This window comes from Emys orbicularis, chromosome 3, assembly GCF_028017835.1.
Source record: "Emys orbicularis isolate rEmyOrb1 chromosome 3, rEmyOrb1.hap1, whole genome shotgun sequence".
Taxonomy (NCBI): Eukaryota; Metazoa; Chordata; order Testudines; family Emydidae; genus Emys; species Emys orbicularis.
Window position 1 is genome coordinate 153380650 of NC_088685.1, and position 17874 is coordinate 153398523.

At 41.9% G+C, this 17874-nt stretch overlaps 1 protein-coding gene across 2 annotated transcripts; it reads right to left on the bottom strand.

The window, feature by feature from the left end:
- Window positions 1-287: 287 nt before the first annotated feature.
- On the bottom strand, window positions 288-17062 carry GLO1 (glyoxalase I). Of its 2 annotated transcripts, none has more exons than XM_065400767.1 (6): window positions 16820-17062; window positions 14319-14386; window positions 13374-13514; window positions 9106-9173; window positions 6513-6602; window positions 288-1865 (listed from the first exon to the last, which is right to left on the bottom strand). In XM_065400767.1, exons 1-6 carry the CDS (start codon window positions 16985-16987, stop codon window positions 1777-1779), a joined length of 624 nt encoding a protein of 207 aa, XP_065256839.1. In that variant the 5' UTR covers window positions 16988-17062; the 3' UTR covers window positions 288-1776. The 2 variants fall into 2 exon arrangements, with proteins under 2 accessions (XP_065256839.1, XP_065256838.1); XM_065400766.1 differs by having other exon boundaries at window positions 14319-14401.
- Window positions 17063-17874: the final 812 nt, after the last annotated feature.

The window sequence follows — 17874 nt, forward strand, 5'->3', positions numbered from 1 at the left end:
ATCCATATTTTGAGACAGAGATGGTGGGCAGAGTTTACAGGGGCTGTTGAAAAGCACCACGAAACGTATTCAGAAGCCCATGAAATGATGAGACAGAGAAAACTGCATCATGGGACAGTGGGCCCATCCCCAGGAGGCACTGCAAGCCCTTCTCAGAACACACACCAGCAGATGGTGGCAAGTTGCACAGTGGGATAGGTACCCATGGTGCACTGCTCTGTCAATGTAAGAGCACCAAATGTGGACGCGATCCGCCATCACAAGAAGCACTGTGTGGATGTGCAAAAGTGGTTTAATTACAGCGGTGGATGATCATTGACATAACTTGTCTACTTAACTTTGTAGTGTAGACAAGGCCTTAGTGGGTAGTGAAGTACTGTAGGTCATACAGCTTTAGAGAAGAATTTTCAAAGTTTTGCAGGCACTTTATTTGGAAATAAATACTTTTATTTGATGCCACAGGGCTATCCAATTTAACAGTCACATCACTCAGCACTGTTCAGTCCCAACAGGAATTATAAAGTGCTTCTAGAAACGCACTAAATATCAAGATGGTTTTGTTATGGGTTTTGCTTTTTGGTGGGGGCGGGGGGACGGTAAAGTGAGTATTTCAGTGCTACTGAAACACTTTAACATGAAACTGGTTCACATGTACAACTTCACTGCAACTGCAACTACTACTTTTTATATTTTTAAAAAGGCAGATAAAAAGTTGTCATAACAGCAGGTAGTCATGGTTTCACAAACTACTAGGATTTTAGTTAACCAGACTCCTGTATCAAATTGTAGCTTGATATAAAAGATATAGTTTAAATGCACTATAGCTAGCAGAAGCCCAGGCATCACACGCAATCACAGATAAGGGATAAGTATGTCTGCCAGCTCTCAGCCACTGAATAAGGAATCATGGCATTTTCAGCTACTTCTTAGTTGTAAGCTAATTGCTGTATAGCCCTTGATTTTCAGAATAGATGTTCAGATTCTGTCCTCTTAGATGCCCACTCTTGAGAGCAAGTGGCAAGTCTGCTGACCTCGTCTGCTTACTTGCAGTCAACAGTCATAGCTGCTCAAATGCAACGCAGACTGAACTCTCTCTCTCTGTTGGACTCGATGTGCCACTGCCATTAAGTTTCTAGTCTCAAGCAGCTTGAATACCTACAAGTTGCTCCTGAATGTCTACTGACATAACTGTACACACAAAGGTCCCAATCCTGCTTCCATTGAAGTCCAAAGGAATTTTGCCATTGACTTCAGTGTAAGCAAGATGTAGCCCAAAAGTCTAGTTTAAAGTGTTTTATCCCCTCCCCAAGTTTAACAAACAAAAAACCTGTCGCTGGTGCTAGACATACACGACATAAGATACAGCAATCTTCCTACTCACATATCCCACCCCCAATATACCAATTCTCAGGCTGGTTCAAACATAGCTATATTGTGCAGCCAAAATTTCACTAACTCAAATCAGCCCCGAAGGGGCGAATATACTATTTTTTGCATAAATGGTGAATGTGCATGAGTGCATTTTCAGAACACAGATGGTATTATGCTCTCCTAATTAGAAACAGGAAGCAGTGGCATCACAAAAAAGTAAACAAAAGAAGAATACAAAGGGGAATCCAAGCAAGATGAGGTTCTAACAGGATTGGTAAATAACTATTTGTGGGTGAGGTTAATTCCTCTCAATCAAGTATATGTCTCATAAATAGTAGAGTGTGTTATATGTTTTCAGCCTCCTGGAAAAGACTTGTACCTACTGTATAGTATGTTACTTTAAAACTAGATGAGGGTCACCATGTGGTTAGGATTCAAAATTTCAATCCAGTAGCCATCAGGATCCTGAATAAATGCAAGTCCTTTCATTTTACCTACAATAAAAAGATACATATTTTCAGATATAGTTAAAATATTAATCTTAATGTTTGAAGACTATTAAGATTGTTTTTACACTGACAAGAACGACACAGATTTATGGTTTCAAGATTTCCTATTGTCTTTGCGTGGCAGACAGAGTAGGAAGTTCAAATAATGTGTTCAAGATCACAGTTCATCACCGACCCCGAGGATCCAGTTCAGACTTTTAAAGACAGTCAGGGAAGCAGTTTGTATGATTAACTTGTGCTTTAAAACTATGGGGCAGATAGTATATCTGCAAGTTTGCACATTATCATATCATACTGACATAACTGAAGTGACACTATAACTCTGTCATGTTCTAGTTCAGCCTAACTACAAAAGTTGGAACCAGTGTTATAAAATTGCCATTTTAAAATTGCTTTTTGCTGCACTGCTATGTCATCAGATGCCTTTTCCAACCACCTATACAAACAATAAACGTGAAGTCCAAACACCAGCTCTTCCTGGTGGGTGTTGTATTTTTGTACTTTTGTTTGTTAAAGCCAAAACTCAGCTCACACCTTTTTCCCCAGGCGTGGCTCATCCTAAGGTTCCTCCCTGAGGACTATTCAACTCACATCTAGATTCTCCCTTCCCCCCTTTCTTTCTGCCCAGGTGATGGTATTGAGTCACCTATCTCGAAGTCAACAGCACTCACTTAACCCTTTCCTAGCAGCATCAACACCTGCTAACGAGGTGGGACGTTTCAGGTAAATACTACCAGCATGTTACCTACGTCATGATTTTTTAAAATTTAAGTTTATCAGCAAAGACATTTAATTGCCATTTGTTTTTGACAGAGAAATTGACCATGAACTAGAAAAAAGGTTATACGAGGTCTATACTATCCATCAGGGTATTTAAAAAGTTGATTCCCAGCCTCTGCACTAGGGTCACACATACCAATGCTAGTTCCAGCCAAAGAAACATAGGGCTTCAGTTACATCACTATGTGTGATTCAAAAGATCTCTAGTGCAGGTAGAGGGTCTATTTCTTCCTATGGTGAACAGAAAGTGGGGGTATCATAGAGAGAATTGTGTGCTCCGTGATGTTACACTCCAATTCAAGTAGGAATCAGTGTTCCAAAAGGAGAGCCATTTTCATTCCCTGTTGGAAGGATGCTATCATGACAAAGTTTTTCATGAAAGGCAGTTACTGACAAGAGCAATTCATAGAAGAGAGTTATAAAGGGAAAGTGAGGTCTGTCCTGGAGCTGTGAGGTCGCTTCATATAGGAAAGGATTTGATAATACAGATTTTTCTTGATTCCCTGCCAGATTTTTTTTTTTTAAAGCAGATTATGCAATGAGATTCTCTCTCAATATAGACCTCAGAGGAATATTTTAACACTCTCCACTGCATGAAATATAAAAGATTATACAATAAAAAAAAATAAGCCTCAATATTCCTATTCTATACCACTATAACTAGAAGACTGATTAGGTTAGTAATGGATAAAAACAAGTTTTCAGAGGATTTAACAGTAGTAAAGGGGGGGGGGGGGGAAGAGGAATACAGTTAAGCCAAATTTGGTTCAATCTGCAGTTTTGGTTTCATTAATAAGCAGGGGTAGGCACCACCATGTTGCACGACAGACACTTGACAAAATTACCAGACTCAGACATTTGGGAGGGGTGGGGGTGGGGTTATGTCATTCAGTCATTCAACCCATAAAATAGCACACAATTTTCCACGCTGAAAAAAATACAGTAACCTAGCTAGCTAATAAATAATAATAAATTCAACTTATAATTAATGAAAAATGTGTATACAGTATGAGATTATTACATGAGAAATGAAAATGAGCTTGCTTTGGGATTTTACAAGGCACTTATATCATTTAAACATATTTGGTACCCTGAGTAATGAGAACACTTCTTGCAAATCACATAAATAGGGAACTGCCATGGTCTCCTTCCCTCACCCTGTTGCAAAGGCACAGGGGATATTGCTGCCCTAGGGCTACAGAAACCACCCCTATGGGCAGAACATATGCAAAGGAGGGGATCAATTTATACAGAGGGCTGAAGGGGGAGTCGGGGGACTCCCATAGTGCATTAATTAACACTTAATAAATACATTATAGAGATGAGAACCTGGAGTGACAGGCTTTACTTTATGAGAAGCTCCAGAGAAAGAAGACCCAGCGGGAGTAATGGCAGGGGAATCCTAGGGAGGCCAAAGGGGCTGGTAGAGGGAGCGGACAGAACAAGGGTAGAGGCAGACTCGCTGCAGGGTTGACCCAGTCTTCTGCATCTCCCCTGTGGGTGGAAACGCTGATCAATATCACTATAGGAGGGAACAATAGAATGGAATGCCCAGAAGAATGAATCACTTGAGGAAAATTTCCTTAAGGGACCCTTACCCTTGCAGAGCTTTTCTAGCTTGGACATTTAGGCCTGGTCTACGCTGCCACTTACAGCGCTGAAACTTTCTTTGCTCAGGGGTGTGAAAAAACACACCCCTGAGCAATGCAAGTTTCAGCGCTGTAAAGTGGCAGTGTAGACAGTGCTACAGCATTGGGACCCATGCTCCCAGTGCTGGTAGCTATTCCTCTCGCGGAGGTGGTTTTATTACAGCGCTGGGCGACTGTGTAGACATACCCTTACATTTCCACATAGGGTGGTTTGGCCCACAGCAATAAAAATCTGCACATCTTCCATGTGTTTTTGGATCAATGGGAAAAAAAAAAAAAAAAAAAACACAGGTACAATTCAAGTGACTTTTTAAATTGCCTATGAAACTGAGTTAACAAGAAAATATACTTTTCAAGTGAAAATCTATAAATGGACTTCTTTGCAAAGAAGTTGTAAGTTTTCTTACAGGAAAAGCCACAAACTGTGTGGAAAGGAAGAGTAGATTAAATTACTTACCTCAGTGAAATTAAATACCCAAACAAAGAATTGCTGTGCCTGTGATGATGATGACTGGGGCTTGCTCACCTGTGGCTTCCCCTCGGCCAATAGGCTGGGAGCCTCCCGGCCAATGGACTTAGGCAGGGGGAGGCAAAGGAGGGGATTGTAGGGAGCTCATGAGCAGAGGGGAGGAGAGAGGTCTCTGGAGGCACAAAGGGGGGGAGGGCTCAGGATTGTGTGGGTCTCTGTGGGGTGGTGGAAGTGATGGACGGAGCCAGCTGCAGGCCGGGTCTGCTCTGCGGGGGTGGCTATAGCCCCCGCCAGGAAGTCCCCTCTGTATTTAATGCCAGCCCTGGGGTGCCCATCACTGCTCCTTCCCCGACCCAGGCTCCATTTGTCTGTCCCCATAACCCCCCGGCTGGGGGTGGTGTGTGTTGCTCTCCCGTTCCTTTCTGTGGAGGCGGGGCCAGGCAGCTCTGGGAGCCAGGTCAGCGCTGGGGGACGCAGGCAGCGTGAGCTGCCCTGCTTCTGCAGAGACTCTCTTCCAGAGTCATTACAATCCACTTCCCCTACAAGGCTGCTCTTCGGGGGAGATCAGACCCAACTCCAGGTACCTCCCCTGGCGGCAGCCTTCTGAGCCCAGCTCTGAAGGCAACACAGAAGTAAGTGTGGCAATCTTGCAACCCCCCTACAACAGCTTTACAACTCCCTTTTGGGTTGGAACCCTCACGGTTACACCACCATGAAATTTCAGATGTAAACACCTGAAACCATGAAATTGACTATTTTAAAAATCCTATGACCGTGAAATTGACCAAAATGGACCATGAATTTGGTAGGGCCCTAATTAGGGCCAGCTCCAGCTTTTCTGCCACCCCAAGCAGAGAAAAAAAAAAAAAAAAAAAAAAATGATGAGTGGTGGCACTTCAGCGGCAGCTCAAAGAGGAAGGAAGGGAATGAGGGACCCGCCACAGAATTCCCGCCGGAGACCCGGACGTGCTGCCCTGATACCGGATGGAGTACCGCCCCTTTGAATTGGCCGCCCCAAGCACCAGCTTCCTACACTGGTGCCTGGAGCCAGCCCTGGCCCTGGCCCTAATTATCTAGAATTGAAACAGCAGAAAGTAACCAGAATGATACAAGGACTAGAGTTTTGTATTTAAAAAAAAAAAAAAAAAAAAAAAAAGAAGAAGAAAGAGGACAGAGCTAGAACATCTGTATCCTTTGGAAGAAAAGACAATTAAGAGGGGACTGTTAGGGTTGCAGTGTATGACAAGCTGTGGAACGTTCCCAGTTTTGATGAATAGAGTATTTCGTTAGGCTTCTAGGATGTTAAAATGAGACAACGCAGATGTTACATGTGAATTTAGCACACAGGACAAACTTTCCCAATCATAGGATTGCTGCCATACAAAATTCTATATGGAATAGAGGAGATAACACAACATGGTCAATTGAAGTAGCAACAAAAGTGCACAAACTTTAGCCATAGATAGCTGAACAGATTTCCAGAAGTTACTCTGGGGCAGACCAAATATAAGTTTTTCCTAGTGTATAAAAGAGAGAAACTTTGATTGGTTCTAGCAAAACCCGAGGATGATGAATGAATTCAAGAACGTACAGCAGCTATTAAAAACCCATATCACCTAGCCTCCTCCCCTAACAATACATGAAAGAAAGACGAATTCACAGTTTACTGGGGGGGGGGGGGGGGGGAAATCAAGAATCAAATCATATTGATAAGATGTCTTGGTGAAGACTTACCGTCATCTGGTCTCTTCACAAATTTCACTCCCAGCTCTTCAAACCTCTTACAAGCTGCAGCTACATCAGGGACTGCAATTCCAATGTGACCTGTGCAATAGAGTAAGCAGAGGCAGAGGACATAGTGCATAAATGAGCAAAAATTACAACAAATGGATTGTTGTTACAGCACCAAAATATGACAGGCACTTTACCCTATGCAAAGAGCTTCCAAGTTAGCTCACCTAAAATGTATCTAAATGTGTTAAAATAACTTACTCAAGGAAAGCCCTGTTTTAGTTTGGGGGGGGGGGGGAGAAGAGGGGCGGAAATGTATTAAGGGTACTATAATTTTTGGCGTTTCCTTCTCATAAGAACATAAGAACATAAGAAAGGCCGTACTGGGTCAGACCAAAGGTCCATCTAGCCCAGTATCTGTCTACCGACAGTGGCCAATGCCAGGTGCCCCAGAGGGAGTGAACCTAACAGGCAATGATCAAGTGATCTCTCTCCTGCCATCCATCTCCATCCTCTGACGAACAGAGGCTAGGGACACCATTCTTACCCATCCTGGCTAATAGCCATTTATGGACTTAGCCACCATGAATTTATCCAGTCCCCTTTTAAACATTGTTATAGTCCTAGCCTTCACAACCTCCTCAGGTAAGGAGTTCCACAAGTTGACTATGCGCTGCGTGAAGAAGAACTTCCTTTTATTTGTTTTAAACCTGCTGCCTATTAATTTCTTTTGGTGACCCCTAGTTCTTGTATTATGGGAATAAGTAAATAACTTTTCCTTATCCACTTTCTCAACATCACTCATGATTTTATACACCTCTATCATGTCCCCCCTTAGTCTTCTCTTTTCCAAACTGAAGAGTCCTAGCCTCTTTAATCTTTCCTCATATGGGACCCTCTCTAAACCCTTAATCATTTTAGTTGCTCTTTTCTGAACCTTTTCTAGTGCTAGAATATCTTTTTTGAGGTGAGGAGACCACATCTGTACACAGTATTCGAGATGTGGGCGAACCATGGATTTATATAAGGGCAATAATATATTCTCAGTCTTATTCTCTATCCCCTTTTTAATGATTCCTAACATCCTGTTTGCTTTTTTGACTGCCTCTGCACACTGCGTGGACATCTTTAGAGAACTATCCACGATGACGCCAAGATCTTTTTCCTGACTCGTTGTAGCTAAATTAGCCCCCATCATGTTGTATGTATAGTTGGGGTTATTTTTTCCAATGTGCATTACTTTACATTTATCCACATTAAATTTCATTTGCCATTTTGTTGCCCAATCACTTAGTTTTGTGAGATCTTTTTGAAGTTCTTCGCAATCTGCTTTGGTCTTAACTATCTTGAGTAGTTTAGTATCATCTGCAAACTTTGCCACCTCACTGTTTACCCCTTTCTCCAGATCATTTATGAATAAATTGAATAGGATAGGTCCTAGGACTGACCCTTGGGGAACACCACTAGTTACCCCTCTCCATTCTGAGAATTTACCATTAATTCCTACCCTTTGTTCCCTGTCCTTTAACCAGTTCTCAATCCATGAAAGGACCTAGCTATGAAATCCATGAAAGGACCTAGTAAAACGAGCTAGCTGTTTTACAAGGTCTCAAAAGTTAAAATGTTTTGCAGAATACTCTAGTGACACAGTGATATACACAATAGAATCAGAGTCGAAGAAAAATGAAATTGAAAGGTAAAGGCAAAAGAGAAAGTGTTCATAAAAACAGTAAGTCCAAGTACCAGGAAGTTTTCTGTATTTACAAAATAGGTTAAGAATTTAAACACTAATATTGGGTTTATAAAGGCAAGAATACTAATCACTTGTTCCCAAGTTCAGGGATCAGTTCAGAAACTCAAAATATCAAATCAAATATAGTCTAGTCTAAAACATGTATTTGATAAATCATACCAGTGATCTTTCAGACATTCAGAATATCAAGTCACAGAATTCCTCTGCACATCAGGGCCAAATCCTGCTCTCACCCATATATCTGAGCAAAACTCAATCTTATATTTTAAAAAATTGAATGTTCTACTAATTACACACGGAGTTCCAACCAAGATCCAAGTTCGTGTTCTTTAACGAAGTCTCAACACTGGGAGCAACCAGAGATAAAATATTATTTTTAATATCTTTTACTAAAATCTTAATGTTAAAATGTCTACCAGAAACAATGATACTCTTGCTTTAAGAGTCAATTTTATGTACAAACTACAACTGTGGCTCATTATTCTTAAGACAATATATTTACCCACAAGTTCTTATTCCTAATTTTCAAGGGTCTGTATACCAGAAAAACAGAGGTAAAATTCCAGATTTCAAAATCTCTTCAAGTCTCCAAAAATGAGTACTTTTTTATTTAAACTAATCCACAATGCTAAGTCACTTCATCTACATACATTATTAGCATTTTTATTGTACGGTTATCAAAACACAAAGTAGTAGAACTGTTCCAATAACCTGTACACTTAACTTATTGCTCTATTTTACATATGAACATTTTCTCAATTTAAATTGTCTAAAGACATAAAAAAAATCAAAGACTGAAAAGAAGAAAAATGACTGCAGTGCGTAACTTTCTCTAAAACATACCAAATCCCCGAGGATCTGAATTGCCATTGTGGTAAGACTGATTCTCATCATTTTCAGTGCCCCAATTACTACAAGAGAAAGGGAAAAACATAATTAATATAAAATGAAGAGCAGCATACTATTTAAAAAAAAAATTCTGAGAAGAATCAAAAAATATTTAGAAATATATGGAATTACCCAGAGCAAAAGATACATTACAACCTAGATCCCTACAGTTCAGGGACAGTTGTCCTCATTCATAGAATATCAGAGTTGGAAGGGACCTCAGGAGGTCATCTAGTCCAACCCCCTACTCCAGGAAGGACCAATCCCCAACTTTTTTTTTTTGCCCCAGATCCCTAAATGGCCCCCTCAACGATTGAGCTCACAACCCTGAGTTTAGCAGGCCAATGCTCAAACCACTGAGCTATCCCTCCCCCCAATCATATTCTCCCAAAGTTACAGCACTCAGATACTACAGATACGGATGAATTCAAAATGCATCTATAGATAGAACTCTGTATGCAATTCCCCCGTGTTTTGAATTGGTTTGCAGAAGGATAACTTATATTTCCATGTTCTCATTGTGATATTTTAAAATGCTCTCTTTTGCCTCATCTACAAAACAAATTTCAGATAAATACTTTTTTAAAAATCAAATGTAACTATCTAGGCCAGAGGCGGGCTGTCATAACTATAAAGGGAAGGGTAACAGCTCTCCTGTGTACAGTACTATAAAATCCCTCCTGGCCAGAGACTCCAAAATCCTTTTACCTGTAAAGGGTTAAGAAGCTCGGGTAACCTGGCTGACACCTGACCCAAAGGACCAATAAGGGGACAAGATACTTTCAAATCTTGGGGGGGGGGGGGGAAGGCTTTGGTGTGCTCTTTGTTTAAAGTTGTTGTTTGCTCTTGGGACTGAGAGGGACCAGACATCAATCCAGGTTCTCCCGATCTTTCTAAACAAGTCTCTCATATTTCAAACTTGTAAGTAAAAAGCCAGGCAAGGCGTCTTCGTTTTACTTTGTTTTCTCAACTTGTAAATGTACCTTTTACTAGAGTGTTTATCTTTGTTTGCTGTACTTTGAACCTAAGACAGAGGGGGGTCCTCTGAGCTCTTTAAGTTTGATTACCCTGTAAAGTTATTTTCCATACTGATTTTACAGAGATGATTTTTACCTTTTTCTTTAATTAAGAATTAATTAATTAAAATTAATTAAAAGCCTTCTTTTTAAGAACCTGATTGATTTCTCCTTGTTTTAAGGTCCAAGGGGGTTTGGATCTGTATTCACCAGGAGTTGGTGAAAGGAAGGAGGGGGGGAAGGGTCAAATTCTCCTTGTTTTAAGGTCCAAGGGGGTTTGGATCTGTATTCACCAGGAGTTGGTGAAAGGAAGGAGGGGGGGAAGGGTCAAATTCTCCTTGTTTTAAGGTCCAAGGGGGTTTGGATCTGTATTCACCAGGAGTTGGTGAAAGGAAGGAGGGGGGAAGGGTCAATTTCTCCTTGTTTAAGATCCAAGGAGTTTGGATCTGTATTCACCAGGGAATTGGTGAAAAGTTTCTAAAAGCTTCCCAGGGAAGGGAATGGTGGCAGCGGACCAGAACTAAGCTGGTAGTTAAGCTTAGAAGTCCTCATTCAGGCCCCCACACTTGTACCCTAAAGTTCAAAGTGGGGATACAGCCTTGACACGGGCAAACTACATCCTGCCCGGCTCTGAGCTCCCAGCCGGGGAGGCTAGCCCCTGGCCCCTCCCTCGCTGTCCCCCTTCCCCCCCAGTCACGCCGGCAGCACTCTAGGCGGCAGGGCTGCACGCTCATTCCGGGCAGTGTGGTAGCATGTCTGGCTCCGGCTGGGAGGCGCGGGTCCAGACATGCTGCTCTGAGCGGCATGGTAAAGGGGCCAGGGAGTTGGATATGGGGCAGGGAGTCCTGGGGGAAGTCAGGGGACAGGGGGCGGTTGGAAGGGGTAGAGGTTCGGGGGAGGCAGGGGACGGGGAACAGGGGGAATTGGATGGGGGTGAGGCCCCGGGGGGCCTGTCAGGGGGCAGGGGTGTGGATAGGGGTTGGGGCAGTCAGGGGGCGGAAAGTGGGAGGGGTCGGATAGGAGGCAGGGGCCAGGCTGTTTGGGGAGCACAGCCTTCCCTACCCGGCCCTCCATACAGTTTCACACCCCGATGTGGCCCTCAGGCCAAAAAGTTTGCCCACCCCTGATCTAGGCACTTGCTGTGGAGATGGGAGCCTTATATCAGAGGACTTACTTATATCATTCTCCTGGCAATCACTGTCATGCATTCCAATTTCACAACGCTTTGTTAGACTTAGATGGTTTTCAGATATTAAAATGTAAAGTGTCATTCAATATTTAAGAACTTGTCTACACTGCCACTTTACAGTGCTGCAACGTTCTTGCTCAGGGGTGTGAAAAAACACACCCTGAGTGCTGCAAGTTTCAGCACTGTACAGTGGCAATGTAGGCTGTGCTCCCAGAGCTATTCTCCTCATGGAGGTGGGGTTTTTTTATACAGCTCTCCCAGTGCTGGTGCCACGACTACACAGCCATGTTAAAGCGCTGCCGCGGCAACGCTTTAACATAGCTAGTGAAGACATGCCCTGAGATAATTTTTTTGGCGTTTGTGCAATATATGGACTCACATGTAGAAATTTACTACACTCATATCAAATAGTACTATATTAATTTAATTACAGTTGTGCCTGAAGACTCCAATCAGAGTTGGGGCCCCATTATATTATGTATATTATATATGCAGATGCATCTGAAGAAGTGGGTTTTTTACCCACGAAAGCTTATACCCAAATAAATCTGTTAGTCTTTAAGGTGCCACCGGACTCCTCGTTGTTTTAATAGTATAAAAGGTCATACAATTATTCAGCTCTTTCATTTGCAAATCTTGTGGCTCAATACAAGTATGAGCTGTAGGATGTTTTATAAGTGTTTACCTTTCACTAATTTTCATTTTCTTTCTTCTCATTGAAACTGAATTCCTGATTGCTTCTTATTACTGCATTGCCCATCTTTCACTGTTACAAGACACCCCCCCACCCCCACCCCCTGCCAAGTACACTTAAATACATTAAATCCCTTTGCCCTGCCCTCTCTCCACCATTCAACCCTAGGCTACCCTCAGCCACTATTCCAGGGTCATTACAATCCACTCCCACAATAAAATCCCTTCCCTAGCACATGTTTGCAAATTGTTAGTAATGTCATAAGTTGGCAGTAACAGTTCTGGGACCTTGAAGGTATATTCCCTACACCAGGAGGCAGAGTCAAGCTTGCTTCCTCACTACTGCTGTGGCTGTAGCAGTGCCTAGACTCTCTGCTCCTCTCAAGGATTCAAGCTCAACTCTGGAAGGGTTAGGATGGGCTCTAACCTCATATAGATTAGGAGGAGGGGGTGTTGCAGGGGTCAGCACTCAACTGTTCACTGGATGTGGAGGGCAGAGGGACCTGAAATAGTACTACGAGGGAGTACAAATTTGTTTTAAGTAGTTTGTGTACTGGTCTATTTGGCAGGTTCTCTATGTCTCTACATAAGTTACCACAGCACCTATCATTACCAGCTGTCAAAACATTTAGGATACATTTTATTTCCATGTCAAAACACATGGTGGCACACTGACAAAATAGTTAATTGTTACACAAAATGACTGAGACCTCAAGCAAATTTCTCACATCACTGTAGTATTACATGATAAAGTGACATTAAAAGAGCCACATGCACTCAAAAAGCAAAGAAAATAATTTTATTCCCTCTTCTGTACCACTTTTAATCCATCTATCTCAAAGTACTCTATACAGTGAAAGCTTAAATGACTTTTCTAAGGTCACACAGTGAGTTAACAGAAGCGATGGGGATAGAATCCAGATCTGACTCCCAACTGTGTCCTCAATCCAGTGCACCACAACCACCTCATAGCTGTTCTCTAAAATTCCTTTCCTAGTACACTGGACCCCTTCATCTTCCTTTTCACTGCTCTCCTTTAATTAGCTTTTTTCCTCAGGAAGCAGTTCCCCCCTCCTTTATGCTATGTTAGGGCTAATGAATATTGAGAAAAAGCACAGTTCTACTTGTTCAGGTATCCAGCATCCAAGTCATACTTTTTATGATATAAGAGAAAGTATTTTTCCACATTACATTAATTGTACACAACCCATGACCAGATAAAACACAAGTGCAATAATATAACCTAGTGCAAAGCACACAGTTGTAACTAATGTCCATTAAATGTAAGCAGAAGTGAACTGTAAAAAGCTGGAGTTAACACTTACTGTGTTAGTTCAAGTGTAGCCTTTCTAGAGAAAGTCCAAGCTGTTCTTTCTTTTGTATCTTTTGGGATATCATTTTTATCTTCATAAGCCAAGAAATAAAGTGAGAATTTCATAGCGGGAAAGTCACATTTTTGGAGCAATCTAAAAGGCAACAATTTTATTTAAAAAAAAAGTCATAATTGATGGCGTTTTTAAAGTTGCTACTAGATTGCAAGTAAACCAAAAACAAAACAAAAACGAAACAAAGCAAAAAAACACTTTCTCCCCACTTTAGAGAATTATGACTACACTCTTCCCTGCCCAGCCCTCCCCCCAATACCTCAAATGTGGTTCAGTTTTCAAATTTGTGTCATGGAAATATTCTTGAGAGCTACATCTATGAACACATTTGGAAAATAATCAATTAAAAAAAATTATGAACCTCTGAAAACTAGTAACTGTAGGTACAATAGAATAAAAATCTCAAGTCTGGGGGGTATGTCTTCAATACCCGCCGGATTGGCGGGCAGCGATCGATCCAGCGGGGAATCGATTTATGGCATCTAGTTTAGACGCGATAAATCAACCAACCCCCCCCTCAGTTTGAGAGTGTACAGTGAAATTGACATTTACCAACAAAAATCTAATCCTTCCAAGCCTATAATTGCCAGTTGTTTGCTTACTTAGCAAAACTAGCCACAAAAAGCTGATAATTTCCCCAGTATAACATTTGATTTAAAACTAGTCCAAATTCACCTTTTGCAATTGAAAATGTAAGAGTACTGTAGAAAGCCTCAATCATGAAGATTAAGTCAAGTGAGTCACCAAACTGGGCACTAGCTGATGATTCAGCCTGGTTCACGTTAATCAGTCTTAAATGCCAAGGTTTGCTTTTCAGAAGAATGGATCATTAAAATATACAAAATATATTTAAGACAAATCTTATCTCATGCAATTTTTACTCACGTCATTCCAAGAACTCTTGTATAAAAATCCAGTGACTTCTTAGGATCTTTTATTCGTAACATTGTCTGCTGCAACAGAAAATCCTAGAGAAAAATTGTAATAGTTATGCTACTCAGGAAAGCACATTAAGATGCCGATACAAACACATGAAGTTGGGCTTTTATTGTGAATCAATAATTTAGAATGATATTGTCAAGGTCAGTAGGACCAAAAAGTTATAAACATAAATACATACATGGTATGTCCATGTCTGTAAGTCTATTGCCCTGACCCTGCAAACACCTACAGGGCCTATATAATTATTAATAAAAGATATTATTCTGTAAAATGCTATGCAAATTTACAGTGCTCTGTAAATTAATTGTTATCCCTCACCAATGATAAATGCTTTGGTATTTTGTTTCCTAAGTTAAAAACCAAAAAAAGCTAACATACTTTATCCTTGTTTCCATCCCTTTACTCATAGTTACTCCATTTGAACCACTTTTGGGGGTCAAACTACACCTCTAGATGTATACCTCTTTTAAACAGAATGTCAGACCAGAAGGGACCATCAGATCATCTTTGACCACCTTTATAACAGAGCCCATTACATTTCACACTGATAATCCTATATTATGCTCTAAGACTTCAGTTAGACCAAAACATTTCAGTCCACAGGAGATTAAACTGTTGCATGCCCCAGACACAGAACAAGAGAGGCTAAGGTGCCATCTGGCAGCGAATTGATTAGGTGAGATGTGCCCAGATGATCCTACTAGATGAACCACGACCCATGCTACAGAGGAAGGCAAAAAACGAACAAACCAAGTACCTGCCAATCTGACTTGGGAGAAAATTTCTTCCTGACCCCAAATCTGGTGATCTATATATATTTCTGAGATGTGATCAAGACACACAAGCCAGGCACCTAGAAAGAGGATTCTCTGTACCACTTCAGTGCCCTGGTCCATTCTATCCCGTCATGTCTCCAATTGTGACCAATCTCTGGCCTTGGCTACACTGGCGCTGTACAGCGCTGCAACTTGCTGCACTCAGGGGTGTGAAAACGCCCCCCCCGAGCGCAGCGAGTACAGCGCTGTAAAGCACCAGTGTAATCAGAGCCTGCAGCGCTGCACGCTCGCTCGCAGCGCTGCAAGCTATTCCCCTCAGAGAGGTGGAGTACATACAGCGCGACTACACTCGCGCTTCTGCGGCAGCGCTGGGAAGTCCCGAGTGTAGCCAAGGCCTCTGACGTTCAGGGAAAGGTGTCAATGAGGATCAAAATACATCTAGCCAACTGTACACTGGGGGGGAAATCCTTCCTGATCTCTGCAGGTGACTAATCAAAGCTCTGAAGCATGAGCTTTGATGTCTGGATAACCTAAACATATATAGCAACACCCAAATCCTGCATTTTTCTGTCTCCCGCAGACTCCCTTCTTGCCTCTTAAATGCTCCCGAGTAGATTGCTTTTTTCCCCCTCTCAATTTCTTCTAATTTGCCAATGCTTTGTGCCCCACAACTGCATGCATTATTTTAAGTGTGTTCTCATCAGGCCACAGGGAAATTTAAGTTACTTCATGGCCATAAGAATTCAGTTTTTGATGTAAAATGGAAACTGTTCTCGGGAGTCTAGCCCTAACAATTTACAAGATAAAATTCCATATCAAGAATGGTTCAAATATTATTGCATAGTCCCCTCCAAAACAAGGCAATCACATAAAACTAATCTATGGAGTTTTCCCCTGCCAATCCTTTTTCAGAATAAAAGATCCTGTGAAGTACTGTACTAAACTGCAACAAAGATAAAAAATGGAATTTGAGTCTTAACTTTTACTCAAGGTCCCCCCCTCCCCTCCCTGTGATTCAATGCAGCACACTAACAATCTTTGAGCCTTTCTACAGTCGATCCTGTTGATTTGCTATCAGAACTTTTTTTTTTTTTTTTTTGGCTGCAATTATAAAGTTTAAAATAACAGGAGTACTTGTGGCACCTTAGAGACTAACAAATTTATTTAGTTTAAAGTTTAAAATGTGAGCCTGGTCCTTTCTGCACTGTGCTTGAGACAAGAAAAGTGACAGGACCCATGTTTAAAAAGAGAAAAAAATAAAGTTTTAAAAAAGATTAAAATTGGATAGATTTCTCTGTGTCACATGGCTCCGATCCAACCCCGAGTAAAGTTTACACCAGCCTTATCAAATGCAGTGAGTACATGTGCGGGAGATGCCGTCCAACTGTATGGAGATTTAGTTACTCAACTACAGAGAAATCCAGGTGAGAGGGGAAACCACCATTAGGGCTGCATAAGGAGGTCCTCCTCCTTACCCCTTTACGTAAGGGCGCCACAGGAATCTTCAGTCTCCCCCTGCTCCCTAGAGGCCAGACTCCCTGTGTCGCTCACTGCACGTTCCCCACTCCCCTATCGCTTCACCTTCCTCGTCACCACGTTCTTTCTAATCCCCCATCTCCCCAGATTGCCTCTTTCATCAGCAGCTTCGTCCCCCAGTCCCCCGCTTACCTTGGTACTGGGATCCGGGTTGGAGCAGACGGTGTAAGCTGCTTCATCGCTGAGGCCGCTGAGCTCCGGCTGTTCCGACATGTTGAAATTGGAACTGCTGAGCAGGCACTCGGGGAGATTAAGAACCGTATCTATAGCGCTAACACAACGCTCGGGGCGTTTTCTCATCAGCAACCTCCCCCAGAGTAAGAAACAGAGGAGCGTCCCAGCCAGTCACTGCAACCATTGCAAATTAGGGCACGTCAGAATGATGTAATATTTCCATCAGTGTTGTCTCTGACTCTCTCTCTTACTACAATTCCCAGCATGCAATGCTTAATTTGCGATTAAACCACCTGAAGCAGGCCACTTAAACAAAACTGCAAGTCTCACCATCCAGTGCTTCGTAGTGGTGTAGCTAATACCGAACCGGGATATGCAATGCTCCACTGAATGGAGTCTATTTATATATTGCACAATACATATGTGGAAGAGCTGCACAACCTTTATGGCAGAAGACAAAGTGAAATCAAGATACTTGTCACTGTCCAAGATACCAAGGAGCATGAGAAAGATATGTCCTCAAACTGTCAGATACTATCAGGGGTCAGCAACGTGTCTGTACACAGACACAAGTGTCCGTGGTAAAAATGTTGAGATCCATGGTAATTTTTCAAAATATTGAGTGACTGAATGGCATAACCCCCTCCAATGTCCGTCACTAAATACGGTAATTTTGTCAAGTGTCCATCGCACAACATGGTGGTGCTGACCCCTGGATACTATAAATGATTGTTTGTCTAATAAGGAAGAAATCAATCTACATTTAATTCAGGGAGAAAGACAGCAATTTTCATGTGGTTCTCCCTATTAAGTGCTTCAGCAAGACCAATGCCATCAATGTGGCCACTGAATGCTACTCAAGGGCCTCGCAATCTAAAAAGCAAGAAGCATCTAAAGCAACTCTGGGAGGAAGGAGAGCATATGGAGCATTATGCTATTTAGTGACCTACCACCAAATAAGAATTGGACAATATTACAAAAGTGACACATGATACAAAATTCCAAGCAATAAT